Source organism: Haliotis rufescens, unplaced genomic scaffold (genome assembly GCF_023055435.1).
Source record: "Haliotis rufescens isolate VD_foot unplaced genomic scaffold, xgHalRufe1.0.p SCAF_40, whole genome shotgun sequence".
In the NCBI taxonomy this organism is placed as follows: domain Eukaryota; kingdom Metazoa; phylum Mollusca; class Gastropoda; order Lepetellida; family Haliotidae; genus Haliotis; species Haliotis rufescens.
Genome location: NW_025964113.1, coordinates 517,630 through 533,812, shown reverse-complemented (window position 1 = coordinate 533,812; position 16,183 = coordinate 517,630). Strand labels below are relative to the sequence as shown.

The 16,183-nt window shown below is 38.3% G+C and overlaps 1 protein-coding gene across 2 annotated transcripts in view; it reads left to right on the top strand.

The window, feature by feature from the left end:
• LOC124138005 (neuropeptide FF receptor 2-like) overlaps positions 1-16,183 on the top strand; it is a 72,052-nt gene that overhangs the window by 29,697 nt on the left and 26,172 nt on the right. For both annotated transcript variants that reach the window (XM_046504512.2, XM_048382710.1), the window contains exons 2-3: positions 1,993-2,524; positions 12,365-12,810. In XM_046504512.2, the coding sequence (XP_046360468.1) occupies positions 2,092-2,524; positions 12,365-12,810 (879 nt within the window). In that variant the 5' untranslated portion in view covers positions 1,993-2,091. The remainder of the gene's footprint in view (positions 1-1,992; positions 2,525-12,364; positions 12,811-16,183) is intronic.

The window sequence follows — 16,183 nt, the reverse complement described above, 5'->3', positions numbered from 1 at the left end:
ATACATGACACATTTTATGGATAGCAACTTCTGTTATTCTCTGTCACGACGGTTCAGAGCTACTTCCTGCTCCTTCTGCAGGCGACGAAAGAGCAAGAAGTAGTTCTGAAACGTCGTGAGAAAGAAAAAAAGAAATTGCTATCCATAAAAAGTGCAATGTATTCATGTTCTTCCGACTTCTAAATACCTAACAAAGACTCTATCATGTAATGGCCTGTAAAATGAGTATTTGTCAGAATAACTGATTTTCGTGTTCAAAATGCGTGCTTTTAATGGTAGCTGTTACAGCCGTTTAGATTACTTTTCTATGTTTTATTATTTGTATATATTGAATGTGTTACATTTACTTTACTGTTTTACCGTCAACACTGACATCATTTTTTATTGACGTAAAGGTCGTCGTCACTATGTGGCTAATGCGTCACCTGCGAAGTGAAACTCCAAATCCTCATGGAAAGCAAAAACAGTATTCTCTCAATCAAGGATAACATATACGACTTCATACGTGGAAATACGTAATCCATACCATAACCCACAGTACACACGTTATGCAAAGATATTATTACAAAATTAGCATCTAATTTCGGTCTAAAATGACAATTTGGCTGTGTTGCATTTATATATATATATACGGACAGTCTGCACCATTAATTGTTCTAACATATCTAGTGTCAGAATCTCATACTTCATAATTATTCAGTCTGTCATGACTGCAATAGCTATATTGTAAATAAAAATATACTGTGTGCATTTGCCAAGGAAGTATTCAATTTTGCATTAGAAAATATTAAAAAGTTTATATGTTCATATTTATTCATTTCTTATTATACCAAGCTTGTAAATGATATATACCACTATATGTGGTTATATTCTAACCTGCACCTGTCGACACGAATTTAATCCAAATAAATGTACGAACGACATGGGGTAAATTAATTTCAGGTAAGTTACACCTCATCACAGATGTCGCGCGGATGGTCAAATGAATGAGATGTATTCCAACAGTACGTGGTAAGAAGATATTTGGGATTGGATTCAAGGAAACATCGCCCAAGATAAATAAGGTTTTGTCAAAATATCAGAAATCACTATTTATCTCGTGGCCATGGTCTTACTGCGATATGCAGTAATTATAAAACAAGCTGATCCTATTTCCACGTCCTTCGCCTTTGGCAGAAATGATCATGAGGCCAAACTGTTTATTCATGGCTATGTTTATTACTCACCTGAAATGTAATGATCGCATTTTGCAGAATGCATTCTTGATGTTAACAACTGTTCATGAAGACATCCACATGGGTACCTCGTTTGTTCGGAGAGGCGTCATGTTACAATATCCGTAGTTGAGATCACATTGTGAATACAGGGCGTCACATAGAGGAGTGTCTACTACTGTCGAAGGCCTTACGCCCGTGTCGTATACTCGGAAATGACAGTTAATTTTATACTCATCAAACACTCGCGATCTTGACTCCATCGGTTCGTCACAATAAGACATATGTCTGGTTATTTACCAGAAACGTATACGTTGGCGAAAGGTAGGATACGTCAGCAGATCTGGTATAATTAACAGTGTCATCTTACATGTGACTTGTATGTTACAAGGACTCCTTTCATTGTATACAGATATACACCTGGTTGTTATAAATACGCTTAGTTAACGGCGTTTGCATGTTTGCAAAGCTATTATTATCATTTTGCTTTGAAGTGTGACAAACAAAACTCCTTAATATTTCATTCAGTATGAGAGGCGGTCGGGTAGCCTAGTGGTTAAAGCGTTCGCTCGTCACGCCGAAGACCCGGGTTCGGTTCCCGACATGGGTACAACGTGTGAAGCCCATTTCTGCTGTCCCCCGCCGTGATATTGCTGGAATATTGCTAAAAGTGGCGTAAAACCATACTCACTCACTCATTCAGTATGATTCGTCAATGGGATATTCTATTTTGATTGGTTTTTATTTTATTGGTCATCAGAATGCTTTGCTTTTTCAGGCAAGGATGGCGTAGGAACACCAGCTTTTCCCAAGTGAAGTTGTGATTGTTGGGTCCAAGACGTCTCTATATTCGTGCCAGAGTATTCCAGAGGTAGTCATGGAGATTACTACAACGGTATTCATTGATGACATTACAACATCAAGTACAACACAAAATGTTCTTTATTCAAACGTCACCTCCAGCTACAACTACAACTACAACAACACTGTTGAAGTGGCTTACGACGCAGATTCTTTTGACGCGTTTGACTACCCTGGAGGGTTTAAACACGTGCCTAGCTGGGAGATAGCACTTAAGACTCTCACGTATATCCCTGTCATCGCTTTCGCCATTGTTGGTAACGTCCTTATCATTCTTGTCGTCGCACGCAACAAGCGCATGCAAACGACAACAAACTATTACATCGTCAATCTGGCCGCTGCAGACCTTTTAGTAGCCGTGTCATGTTCATGGGTGCATCTCGTTGATGACCTTACGGATGGATGGGTCTTAGGGTCATTCTTCTGTAAATTCAACACGTTTGCACAAGGTAAGTCTATCTAATACTTAATTCATTTCATGATTCCAGTTATTTATAATATGATGGAACACTAATATGAATTAATGATCTATATTAAGACGCTGATATCATTGAAAAATATTTATTCATGAAAATATTTTCGTCAATGGAAGTGAGGATATCATGAAATAGATTAATGATATCATCAATTGGTTTATTTGATATCAATAGTTCCTTTCACCTTATCAAAGTTGTCATGATACGCTTAAAGGTTTCGCGAACACCTTGTATCATCTTTATTTGATAGTTATTCATAAACACTTGCTCATGATATAGTCGGGCTACTACAGTCCAGTCTACTTTAAGCAAATAATTCTTATGAATATGGAAAGGGCTTCTATTTATTTTTGTACCTGGATAACTTACTCACTCACTCATCTCAGTTCCATCAGCAGGTTTACACCGTTTGTAGACGAATGATGACATGCTCAATTTAGAATCTTAAACAAAATATTGATTAATGAACACGAGCGTTGTTCATCGGTTTCAGTGGTTTTTCGTTGAACTTGATGTGAACAAAGAGTTGCTATGCAAATTTCAAATACTTTTATGAAAAAATATGTTTCATAAATATATTTTTTCATAAAAGTATTTGAAATTTACTTTTGATATCAATAGTTCCTTTCAATGTTTATTTGGTGATACATTAATCTTTTACATTAATTTTACTCTTCTACATAACGCTAAATATATTGTTTTCATGTATCACAGTTTCTTAAGGGTATCACACATACATAGATGCCCCCAAAATTATATACCATCCAAAAGCACACTTAATTTCATCCATGTGATGATTCGCCGTCGATGAGTAAAGAAACGAGAACTTCGATTGCTGTTAGTGTTTTCTACAGTGTATCAATTAGATTAAATTTAATTCCCCCCGACCATAACTAAAGTACAGTGCAACCACAATTGGAAAACTTTACAGACTCGTGCATGAAAATAGCTTCATTAGACCTTCTGCTTATTTGATCAGAGTCAAATGTGATTGATTGTCCAAGACACTAGAATTTACGTGCGCGTTCGTGTCAAATGCAGACGAAACACCTCGCAATTTGGTGATTTTTCAGCGGAATTCATATCCAGGTCCCGCTATTTTAATGACAGACTTGTGGAGCCCTGACTCGAACAGGAAATTACTGAAGTGCCCAGAATTAAATCATTATTCATTGATGCTAATGTTCCGTCAATAGAAATACTTGTACTTGATCGGTTCACGAATCAATCAAAGGACTTCATCAATGATGTCTTTGTTCTTCGAGGACACTAAAGAACAACAAAGGGATTGACATGTATTTAGCATACATCCTTGAAGATTTTATGCACGAAAATTGCTACTCATGTTAGATGACAAGATGCTTTGGTCCAAGTAGGGACATAAAATGAACCCGATAGTCTTTCATATCAATTCTTTAGCAGTACAAATTTACATTACGTTTCAGCATGAAACACTTGAGTTCCGTGTCAGGGTCTTCGGTTAATTAGGGTGCCGTATTTACCCGAAGGTTGTTAATGTTGGCTTGACCCCCAAGCAGCTTTAATTGGTGACATATGTTATTGGGAATGAAACGCGTGCCAGGTGGTACAAGGCGGCTTACTTCGCTGTGCTGCATTCCGTTGGCGTGCAGTGATCTTGAGTAAGAATCCCAGAATCGCTCTGATTGTTTCTTTTTGATGAAACACATACCGTGCTTGTGTATATCACCAAAGTGGTTAACATCTATGATATGCATCACTTTCCGATTCCTTTCCACAGGCTGTTATATAACTGAAATTCTGTTCCAAGCGACCTAAAACCCAGTTCACTCACTCTCCTGCGATGCTAGAACCGAAAACACATTCATCAATATCTAATCGCAAAATACAATCATCAGGTTCTGTTTAAGTAAAGTACACAATGTTAATTAGGAGATAAACATACTGCGTTTTCAATGTAGAGCTGGGTTACCTGTAGATTTAACCCCGCTAAATTGAATTTGGAACCGAACGCGCAGCGTGAGGTTTCAAATGTTAAATTTAGCGCGGTTAAATCTACAGGTAACCTAGCTCTACATTGAAAACACAGTACAGTCAAGTCTCGTTAATCCGACATCGTTGGTTGCACATGATTGTGTCGGATTAACGAGTATGTCGGATTAACGATGTATGTTTATCTCCATTCTACCATGACAAAATAAAACGCGAACTCTTTGGTGTTAGCAAATATACTGAGTGAAGCGGCATGGGTTGAGTCGAGTGTTTTGATCTGATCGATCTGAATTACGGAATCACCGAACACAATATGGCGCTTTATATACTCAAGCAGTTTGTTTACTCCATAATACTTCACTCGAACATATGACAGGCATTGAAAGCATATAAGCACGGCAACTTGGTAAGCTAACATGAGTTGGGAATCCCTAAAGAAAACAAAGCAAGCTTTGCAAGGCTTTCGCTCTACATCGCACGTCACCATTATGACGTCATATTGTTTATTGTGACGCAATATTTATGACGTCATAGTCGTATATAAAAAAGCGCCAAAATTCCAAGCTCTCTGTTGTCTCCAAAACATAAATACAGTCCCTTTGTAGACTGCTATCATGTTTTTTGCACGAAATGTATTGCCACACATCCTTTGAATATTGTAGTAACCGCATCTGTGCATTTTGTAACCTGTAATTGTAGATATAGTTTTTTTAATTATGCCTACCGACAATGACTGAAAAAAGTACTATTCTACGAATATTAGCTTCCGCGGTGATGCGGCCGTCAAACCAGCTGTTTCAATCAGAGGGGGTTTATTGTGATTTAATAGCCTCTGATTGACCAATCAGAATCGAGTAAATTCCAAATTCATGGTAGAATTGTCTACAACTTTGAGTGAGTGTGTGAGGGAGGGAGGGAGTTTAGTTTGTTGCCTCTTTGAACAAAATGTCGGTTATATCACGGCGTGTCATACTGAAGTGGTCCCGAAGTGATGCAGGTCTTTAGACGTTTACCACATTGATGTAACCCACCACCACGGGGGTAATGCTGACAAACCTGGTAATGTCTGGGCGAATTTGTCTTCAACTATGAATTGAAAAAGGAAATTGGTGATAATTTGCCGTTCAGGTGGACAATAGATAATACTATTCTAAACTTTCGATCGCGACAAGGGTGCGTTGGTTTGGGGCAAATAGACGTGCGTTAAGGCGAGGAATTCTGATAAGATCCCTCGGAGAGATTATATTATTATGTTCATATTGACATATGGCATTGATTTGAAAGACATCGTACAATGCTATGCGCTATCTCATCTTGTGCACAGGGAACTAAAAGTTCGAGTAGGAAAGTGATTCTAACTTATGCATATCAATAGACAACCATGTCATAGTGAACTTTGTATCTATTATATTATACGAATTCGAAGTCGAGATCGGCTCATGCAGGATAATATCTTTATCAGGTAATTGCTACAAAACCCTTTCAATATCACAAACGTTACTGTTCATGCAAATGACCATGCAATCTGGATGTAACGAACTAAATTTGGATGTCCCTTGATGTTCGTCATATGCGGAGTAGACTACAAATGATAATACACTGGTATTGGGGATTGTCACATGGGGATTCCAAGGGTATGATTTAGTTACTACAGGTTGCCCTAGGATCTATGTATGCATGTGCACATTGGAGGTCCAATTGACTGTTTAACCTCGAAATAGCTGCGTTAGTAGGAAAAAAAACTTTTCATATTTATGCCCGTTTTACTGGTATCAGTTAATACCAATAATTATCATAGTTTTAATGGATGGTTCTATTGGTGCGATAAACCAATCCGATAAACATTGTATCACCATCCGATAAATATGCAAATGAGGTACTCAAGCAGGAACTATTTTTTATAAACTCCAAGCATCAAAATGCAAGCATCTACTTGCTCAATGAACTAATGCCTTACTACATACTATATCTATATGATTTTAAATAGTGTTTCTGGATGTTTGGATGTTTCTGTTCACACACATGGCTTCAAACTTAATTGGTACTATATCATAATTTGGGCTGATTAGCTTTGTGATCATTTCATGATATTAATAACACATTGCTGATAGATACTTATATCATGAAATACAATACCGATATCGACTTCGATGCGTGGAAATATGATGTTTACTCCCTGTCATTTGTGGATGATATTCGAAAGATACTTCGAATTAACCTGCTATTTCGAGATTCAATCACATTGTGAGCTTGGACGAATATCATCGATAATGATGCTCTCTCACAATGCCTTCCCCGAGTGGAGACATGGTTGTTCGTCTCGAATATTTTATTTGTGTAAAAGATCACCTAGCTGTGTCATCGATATGGCATCAACAAATCCCAGTTACATTAACGCAGCTTGAACAGTATTTTAGTTATATCACGGCCTTTTAGCTTGTACGAGAAGGCCAAACGTAACGCAGGTCTTTGAAGTGTACAACAATGATGCAACTTCTGCCATCTGAGTTCTCAACAATTGACGAATACTGCACACGACATCCGTACCTTGTCCGTCGCATGAGGATGGTGTGAAGCCATGAAAAATAATTTCAAGATTTTTGCTCAATTAATTTTGCTCACGCAAACTTTCGTTCAAGACAAATTATACGTTCTGTTCTTTCCCGAAAATCACTTGTCAACATCTCACAGCATGTCTTTGCATTAGCAACTGGCTTTCTCGGTCCAAAAATAGACAGGTTTATTGTTATACATCCCAGGCCTCGTTGTCCCCTATTTGAAGTTGCAATAATCCTTCCTCGACGACATATTTAATTGGACAAACCTTTAAGAATGACAGATTTGTGTATATGATATAAACTAAAAACGCTCAAAATAACCATTTCAAAATGACAGGACAGCATCAGATACCAGGAAAGATAATTTAAGCCTGAAAGTCTCGACAATCTGAAAACAGCATTGGTCATCGGCTTAATTTAAAAACATAATTCAAGAAGATAGTTTGCTGTCAGTGAGATGACAACATCATCTGTCTTGTTAAGAAATTGTTGGGTTCGGTTGTAAGGCAAAGCATGGTAGTCACACTGTCTGCTTCCCTGATTGATATTAGCTTTTACTACCCACGACCCCATCTCCGAAGTACAATGGTATGATTTTCATATACGTCTACGACTGTCTGAATTGAACAACCATTTTGCCTGCATCAAAGGTTTGCATCGATTTTGAAATGCTTAAAACGTGTAATATATAGATATATACTCTGCAAATCGTAAATATCTGACGTAGTGTTGCTGATTCCTATACACACTTAATACCAAATTCGTCATTGCTTTGTGTGGAAAAAATATGGTACTGCAGTAATTTGGTAAAAATCGCTGGTTCGCAGGGGAAATCAAACTCAATTAATGTAATATGAACTTACCTTGCTATCAACTAAACGTAAAATCACCTTTCAATCAACGAAACGTGAAATCCCCTTGTAATCAACTAAACGTGAAATCGCAAAAACACAACCAATATGACATGTACGTGCAAATATCTCTTGTTGGGCTATTAAAACGTTGGGTTTTCATTTACATGCCATCACAACCTTTACAACAAGTGAACAGCCTAAACATACCACGACTGACGAAAGCCGAACGCCACAACGCCATCGGTCGGCTGTATACAGGCGAATCCTCTTCGGCCGTAGCCAGGATTTTCAACGTACCGGTAGCACCAAGCACGATTACAACACTGTGGAACCGTTATCAGACACACGGGACAACACGCGACTTTCCCTGGATCAGGTCGACCACGTCTCACTACAAGAGCACAGAGCGCATTCATACGGCTACGTCATTACGTGAAAGAACCCCCACGGCCACCTCTACAACCACGGCAATACCAGGATTGCGTACGATATCAGCGAGGAACCGTTTACGCACTTAAGGTATTCCCTCCAGACGACCAGTTCTAGGGGTCTTTTTGACGGACCTGAATTTTCAGCTGCGACGTCAGTGGTGTCAAGCTCACAGGGTGTGTGGCCACAGCTGAGAAGGAGACACATTTTTTAATGACGAGCTGGAACTTGTTGCAAGTTCAACGGAATTTAACGGCTCAACGTTACAAGGCTGATATTCTTCGGCCACACGTTATTTAAAAAGCGAATGTCATTTTCCAACACAATGTACGGCCTCACACGGCAAGACAGGCAACAGCCTTTTTGAGGAATCACAACATCCAGGTCCTGCCAAGGCCCTCCAGGTATCCAAACGAACTTTTATGGGATGCACTGGATCAACGAATGCGAGCACGTCAGCAACATTCCCCAGGCCACACTAAAGGAAAAGTAACTGTGATTCATATAAAGTTCAATCAAAATGATTTATTCTGAAATAATGCTACTAATACATCTTCTAATAGATATTCATAAAGACACGTGCATGATAATGAACGGCGCACCATTTGGATGTTTGCGTGTTTGCATGGATACTTTGAAAGTTAACAGCACACAGTGATTGTTTAGCCAGCATGTGCTCATAAAACCACTTTCGTTAAAATGTAAATAACGCTTACGCAATGCCATGGCTTGCTGAAATCAATGGGGCAAAACGAAATAGCCAGACATTTTAATGTTCATCAACACATAATATCATCTCTTTGGAGACGTTATCTACAGCAGGGCAACACGCATGACTTGCGTGTGACGTCATGTCAAGAAGACAGCCATATTCGGTTGGTGCATCTATGACCATTTTGTGGCAGAACCTTACATTAGAGTCGATTGTACACCATCTTTCTTTTAGAGTGAAGCGAACCTGGGCCTTCGGCGACACAAGAGAACGCTTTAACTAATAGTCTAACCCACCGCCCCTGGTACTGTGTAACCCCAAGTTCCCATCAAGGCAATAACGTTTTATGTGACTTTTCTCATACTATGCGAGATGAATCTGGCAAGACTATAGTATACTGCTATTATGTTGTATGAAGGTGTTTCTTTTACGAGAGTTACATGGATTTCGAGACAACCCTGTGCCTATATTCGATTCTAAAGAATGAGAAAACATTACAACACACGAGCGTGACTATGGCTTGAAAACCCTGTTAGCAATATTCCAGCAAAATCACAGCAGTGGACACCATGCAGGTACTTCTCACATTGTATGCATGTGGGGAATCACATCCACGCTTTCGAAATTGGTGTGACGAGCGCACGCTTTAACACCTAGCCTAGACTAGTTGAACGGTACATACCACACATAACGTTAACATATAAACAGTTGAAATACTGAACCCAGGTCACTCACTGTTAAGTTGAACGTTTTATCGATGTGTGGTTGACACATGTAAGGCATTTGAAATAGTTCATTCATTTCATGATGCTGTTTCACAAAGCTGCCAGCACCTCAAGCGGGAATTTGTGAATGCACACTGACCCACTTTGTTTCTTTGGACAGTTTGAATACACCATTTAATTATTTGAAATAGTTATCTTAGAAAAAAAAAATATCTTAATGTAGGGAGTCGTAGCGATGAGACAGATCCCTTGTTTCATACACGCGTATGGAACACTAACAGACTTACTTACAGTTTAAATGGCCGGAATTATATCAACCAAACGATGTACAATACATGTATCTCCAATATAAAAACTAGTACATTGTGTACACAAGATCATCATTTGGACACTGTGCAATACTTACTGTCCCTGTTACAAAACTCAGTGCATATTTTTCGGATATTTATTTAAACTCGACACAATGAACATGTTTGCATTAAAATCAGTTAAATGATCCTGCGAGCATAATACTTTTGTTGTAAATACAAAACCTGGTTGTTTAATTGAATATGTAGAGTGACTTTAGAATAAATGGTCTTTAAGAACAAGCTATAGCATTGTTGCATAAACATAGATGCATACACATGGACACGCAACCACACAAGCGCGCGCGCACGCACACACACACACACACACACACACAAACGAAAACACACACACACACACACACACACACACACACACACATACATACATACATACATAAATACATACATACATACATGACATGACACGTTAAATGAAACCTTCTCTCAACGATATTCTGAGATAGCAAACCTCACGTGACCTATGCCAATTGCACTGTTACCCTCAGTGTGATAATTATGGATAGGGTCAATATCATGGATCCGCTATTTCATATTCATTTTCTTATTTCGCTTCACAATGTTTTTCTTCCACCTTTTAGCTTTTAATCAGCGTTATAACATCACTGGAATTGATATAAAATGATGCATCTCTAATCCTGTATGCGAAAAGTCCTCAGGAGATCTAGATGTGCGATCGAGGCATGAAGAACATAATACTAATGCTATAATCTAACGTAGAGTTACCGAACGTTCTTTATTCTTCTTCAATCAATTCTTTCATTTGCTTTATTCTAGGAAACCTTTTACTGACATTATTCCGGCCTTGAACATTAAACGACAATGATTAAAAATCATTACATAAATGTAGTCTTCCAAAAGAATAACATCATCCCTGAAAGGGTTCTTGATGAATCAGCATTATGCTTCAATGCATCCATTGATTATTAACAAACATGTCTTTGTATATTCTTACGATGATGCACCGTGATGACTGGACTAGAAGATTATCTACGTTCGCCAGACATTTAATTTTTTAATGATGTTTTTGCGTGTTAAAGTCCGTCCTCCTGAATCATATTCGTTCGTCACAGTCGGGGACACCGATGGCCCAGTGGTCTAAGGCACCGTAAATTGCTGTGCAGGGCTGATCGTGGGTTCGAGTTCCAGATTCGTATCAATTATGATCCTTGGTTTGACATACCCATGATGCGTGCTCGTGAGTTTGTATGATCACGAAGTTGGTTTAACGTCACATTGGTCTGAAATGCTGTGATATTACGGAAATTCATTTTAAAATTGCATTTAACCAACTCACTCACATTGTTTTTGTGTCTTTAACTTATCCTTTGTGTTTAACCTGATTTGTTTTACACATCAACCGCTTCAACTTGATTTAAATACTTTACAAAAACGCTTGATTACTGAAAAAAGAAACTTTCTTTACTTCACTGTGTGAGTGAGTGAGTTGGAATTTACGCCGCTTTGAAAAGTATTCCTGATATTTCACGTCGTTTCAGCTTACACGTGAGGAAAGCCCGAAGTTTTTCATGCCTTAAACGTTTACCCCTTTGATGAATCCCCGAGCACGGGTATGGTGCTGATAAACCTAGAAACATTATCGGTACGAACGGGATTTGAACGCACAGTCATTGGTTTCTCGCGTACCCAAGGGACACAACTCTGCACAGCGAATTGCGACGCCTGAGACGACTAGTCCACACGTACCGCTTCTTAATAAGAAAATACATGCCCGTACATGGACATTTGCTTCGTTTGCTTTCCAATTCCTGTCCATTTAGCTATGTTGATATATAACTTAAATAAGATACTTGGTTTAGACTTCTTTTAATAGGGGCACGGGTGGCCCAGTTGTCTAAAGTGGTAAACGTCTGAGACCTGCATCACTTCGGGCTTTCCTCCCATATTAAGCTGGCACGCCGTGATACAACTAGAATTCTGTTAAAAGCGACTGTTAAACCCAAGTCACTCACTTGTTTTATCGTATATTTGAGCAGAAAGAAACAAATAATTTCCATATATATATATTCAAACCTACCTTTCACTTTGCAGCGTTCAAGAAAAGGGCCGCTGAAATATTCAGATTCAGCTACCATTTTTCTGATAACTTTTCTGAAAACTTTTGGAAAACGATACACTGAAATGCTATTATTTGTAAAATCCCACCACTAACTCGCTTTTTCCTTTTTATTACAGTGCTCTCCCTTGTCGCCAGCATATTCACCTTGACCTTCATATCATGTGACCGGTTTTTTGGGATTGTGTTCGCTATGAAAGCTCATTTCATAGAACGGCGAGCCCGATATACCATCGTGGCCTTATGGGTGTGCTCTTTGGCAATTGCTGTGCCCATGCTTATATACAGAGTTCAAGAGGAGAGGGCATGGCGAAACCACGTGGAAAAATGGTGTGACGATGACTGGCCAGTGGTGGAGTGGAAAGATCCAGTTTCAAACTCAACAATGAGCGACATTCCAGCCAGGAAGATATACTACACCATCGTGTGTGTTGTGTTGTTTTTCTTGCCATGTATATTGATGTCGGCTGCATATGCCGTCATAATTTGGACGCTTTGGTCCGCAAAGGTCCCCGGCGAGAGGATTAGCAAGGACATCAGGCTTCAGACACAGCTTAAGAAAAGGGTAAGTGGGATCCAACTCCTCTCTGAATAAACCTTTCATTATATGATACCGCAAAGAACGATGGACGCTGTCTTTATACGTGTTAAGTGCAGGATTTGGGCAGCTTGTTGTATCATCGTTGTTTTATAATTAACACGCCTGTGTCACAACGAATATGTTCCATCATCGTGTATCTATTACAAATAGATCCATGTTTTTCACCCTGTCGCGCGAAAGCACTACGCATAAACTATTCTCACGGATAAGCATTGGATCGAAAGCCAGTTTAAACAATATTTTCTCTATTTATCCCCAATAGGTGTTTTGTATTCCAAGGTGAATTAGCTCCACAGAGTTGTCACTTTGGCAGCACGAGGTAGGATAAGAGCATTTTTGGACTGCTAGAGATGTCAAATTGATAGTTTGTGGAATTTAAATCATTTAAATATTTGTATTAAATTTTCAGATATGTTCAACTAACATCTTTTTCTTTCTCACGCTTGCACGTTTTTAACTACATGATCAGACAGAGGTTTCGAGACAATGAGTGAAAAAGGCCAAAGGTTTTAACTTGAAGAGACAATCTTGCTTTTAAGCTATTCTTTGACTGAACAAGAATTGTGTAACATATGTTTGTTCCGTATTTACCTACGTCTTCTAGGAAATTCTGCTTGTGTCAAAGACTTGCTCATGTTCAAATAATTAGAAAAAAATTTCATTCAAATCTTTATATCAACCTTTTGACGCGTTTTATCTATACCTATACATTTAGGGAGGTACTAAGTCCAAAACAAGCATTTGTTGAAATTTACAAAGGCTAATTCGCATTGATAATTATGACAATATCTGATTAGGTCCATAACAATTTCTAAATGTGTTTTTATCATTCTTTAATCATGCAGATCATGTAGACCAATAGATACCATATTATTTCTTGAATTATTACCACGTTATGCAAACGTGTTACAGTATATGCGTGGGCGGTGGGGTAGCCTAGTGATTTAAGCGTTTGCTCGTCCGGGTACAATGTTTGGAGCCCATTTCTGGTTTCCCCGCCGTGATGTTGCTTGAATATTGCTAAAAGCGACGTAAAACCATACTCACTCACTACAGTATACGCCATGGGTTCGTATATCTTTTTCAGTTTTCTGTCCTCAAGGTTAAGAGATGGACATTTAGAAATTCCATATTCCAGCTTTTTTATTCTTGTTTTGAAAGATCAAAAACTCAAAATTATTCCTCTAATTCAGCTGACCACAATTGATTTTGTGAAATTGAAACCTCAAAACCTCCTTGGGACTTCAGTTTTCTTAAGTCGGAGTATTGAATTCAGAATCACGAAAGCCCTTTTCAAAATGATGTAGATTTTGAGGTCTTTTGTTGTCAGATGACAGATGCCATCACAGCTTTCATGTTGTGCCACAAACGTGAATGAATGTCGTTAAAGTAGAAATACATACTTACAAAGGCGCTGCTGTCTTGAAATGGCTCAACTAATCGTGAATTTCAAATTATTACATGAACAACAGAATGTTCGGTTTTGAGCTTTTAATCTTTCAAAATCCGAAACCCGAATTACGGGAACGTATTTGATTTTTTTTATCTTTCAAAACAATAGATTAAATGCTGGTGTGCACAATAAATGTTGTTCTTTCGAGAGCGATATTGACTTTTTGAGCTTTCCATCTTTTATATGCTTTAGTGATTAAGACTGAAAGCTGAAAGATGTCCACAAACACACTGACACCTTGCATATCCTTGTCGGGAGAAATATATTACAAATATTGGATCCAATAGCCAATGCAGTAAAAAAGATTCAAAAAGAATCTTATTAACATTATGAACAATGTGCAGGATTTAGTCTTGATCTGACTGAATTGTCATCACAACCTCTCTTAGTCCAAAGTTGCCTTCTCCATAACAACAACATGATCCTATTCTACACACTTATCAGCTTATGTGAGTAATAATAACAACGTAGTTGTAATCACGGTGGCTGTCAATAGATTGTAAGCTAAACACGTTTATTACATAATTCCAAAGCAATATCCAAATATTGCCGATGCGTCATTAAATATTAAATCAAGCTCTTAATCTAAACAACAACATTTCAGTGTTAGAGATATTCAATGCTTGTAATTGGCATATGGAAAAGCCATCATGTAATGAAAGCGAGCACTGCAAATTTTTAATTATCAAAGATGACACTGGGTGTTTATATTGTGACAGAGAACCGAGTATGCATTCCCAATTCGCCTTTTAATTTTGTGAGCATGTTTACTGGTAGTTGCGTCGCATGTCATTGGGAATGTCAGTCACAGAGACACTTTTTAGGTTTATCAGAAAAATACCTTTTCAGGCGTTTTAATAAATCACGGGAACTTCATAATTTATTGAGCAAGTTTGATGTAGACAAAGAAAGTACAGACATATGGCACCAAGTCATCTTGGATCATAGACTTGCCAATTGTTACATTTTCTTATACAATTTGGCTTTTTCACTGAGTTAAACCATATAGAATTAACCTGTCAATATCCCTCAACATGCAAGTGTAACAACCAAAAAGTCTATAGCCCTCGCCACTGAAACAGATTATTAATCAACGAAGATGCATGTGTTCTAATACTTGAAGTGAAAACAAGCCATTCCGGCGTTAAGGATTATTACTTGGAGTAAAATATTACGGATAAAAATTACAAAGTGCGCTTTTAAAAAAATAACCTTTGTGTTGGCGATAAATATCATCAACGGTAGAACAAAAAGTAATTAAGAGTTTGTTTGTTGCCTGATGCCACACATCAGTACTCCTGTCATATGTCAAATGAACGAGGCAACACAAACGACCATTTACAACCTGTACGATCAAATACAAATAACACCGGGTGTTCTTGGTTTGTGGTTCTTGCTTGACTTGTTGACCTGAAGGTGTGGCAGCCGTTTCAAGTCATACGAGGGCAGGGCAAAAAGTTCTAAGCCTTACTAACTTTCAAACATAACAAAGTGAACTGGTCCATGTAGTACATTCTTTTAGTAGTGCTATGCAAGCGTATTTGGTTTGTTGAGGCCGTTTGTATATTAGTGACAGCATTTGAACGTGAGATGAGTCCAAATGGACACAGAAATGGAAAAGAACGAGTACCGAGCAGTCATCAAGTTTTTGACTTCAGAGAAAAGTACTCCTCAAAAAATTGATGACCCAGGTCACAAGTGTATGAGTATAAGTGCCCTAGCTATTTCACTGTTAAACGTTGGGCAGCTATGTTTAAGACTGGGGGAACAACACCTTGATGATGCCCCTAGGTCTGGACGTCCTTCAACGTCCATTAAATGAAGATTCAATCAAGGAGATAGAAAAACTTATACTGTCAGATAGACGTATTACCATTGCTGAAC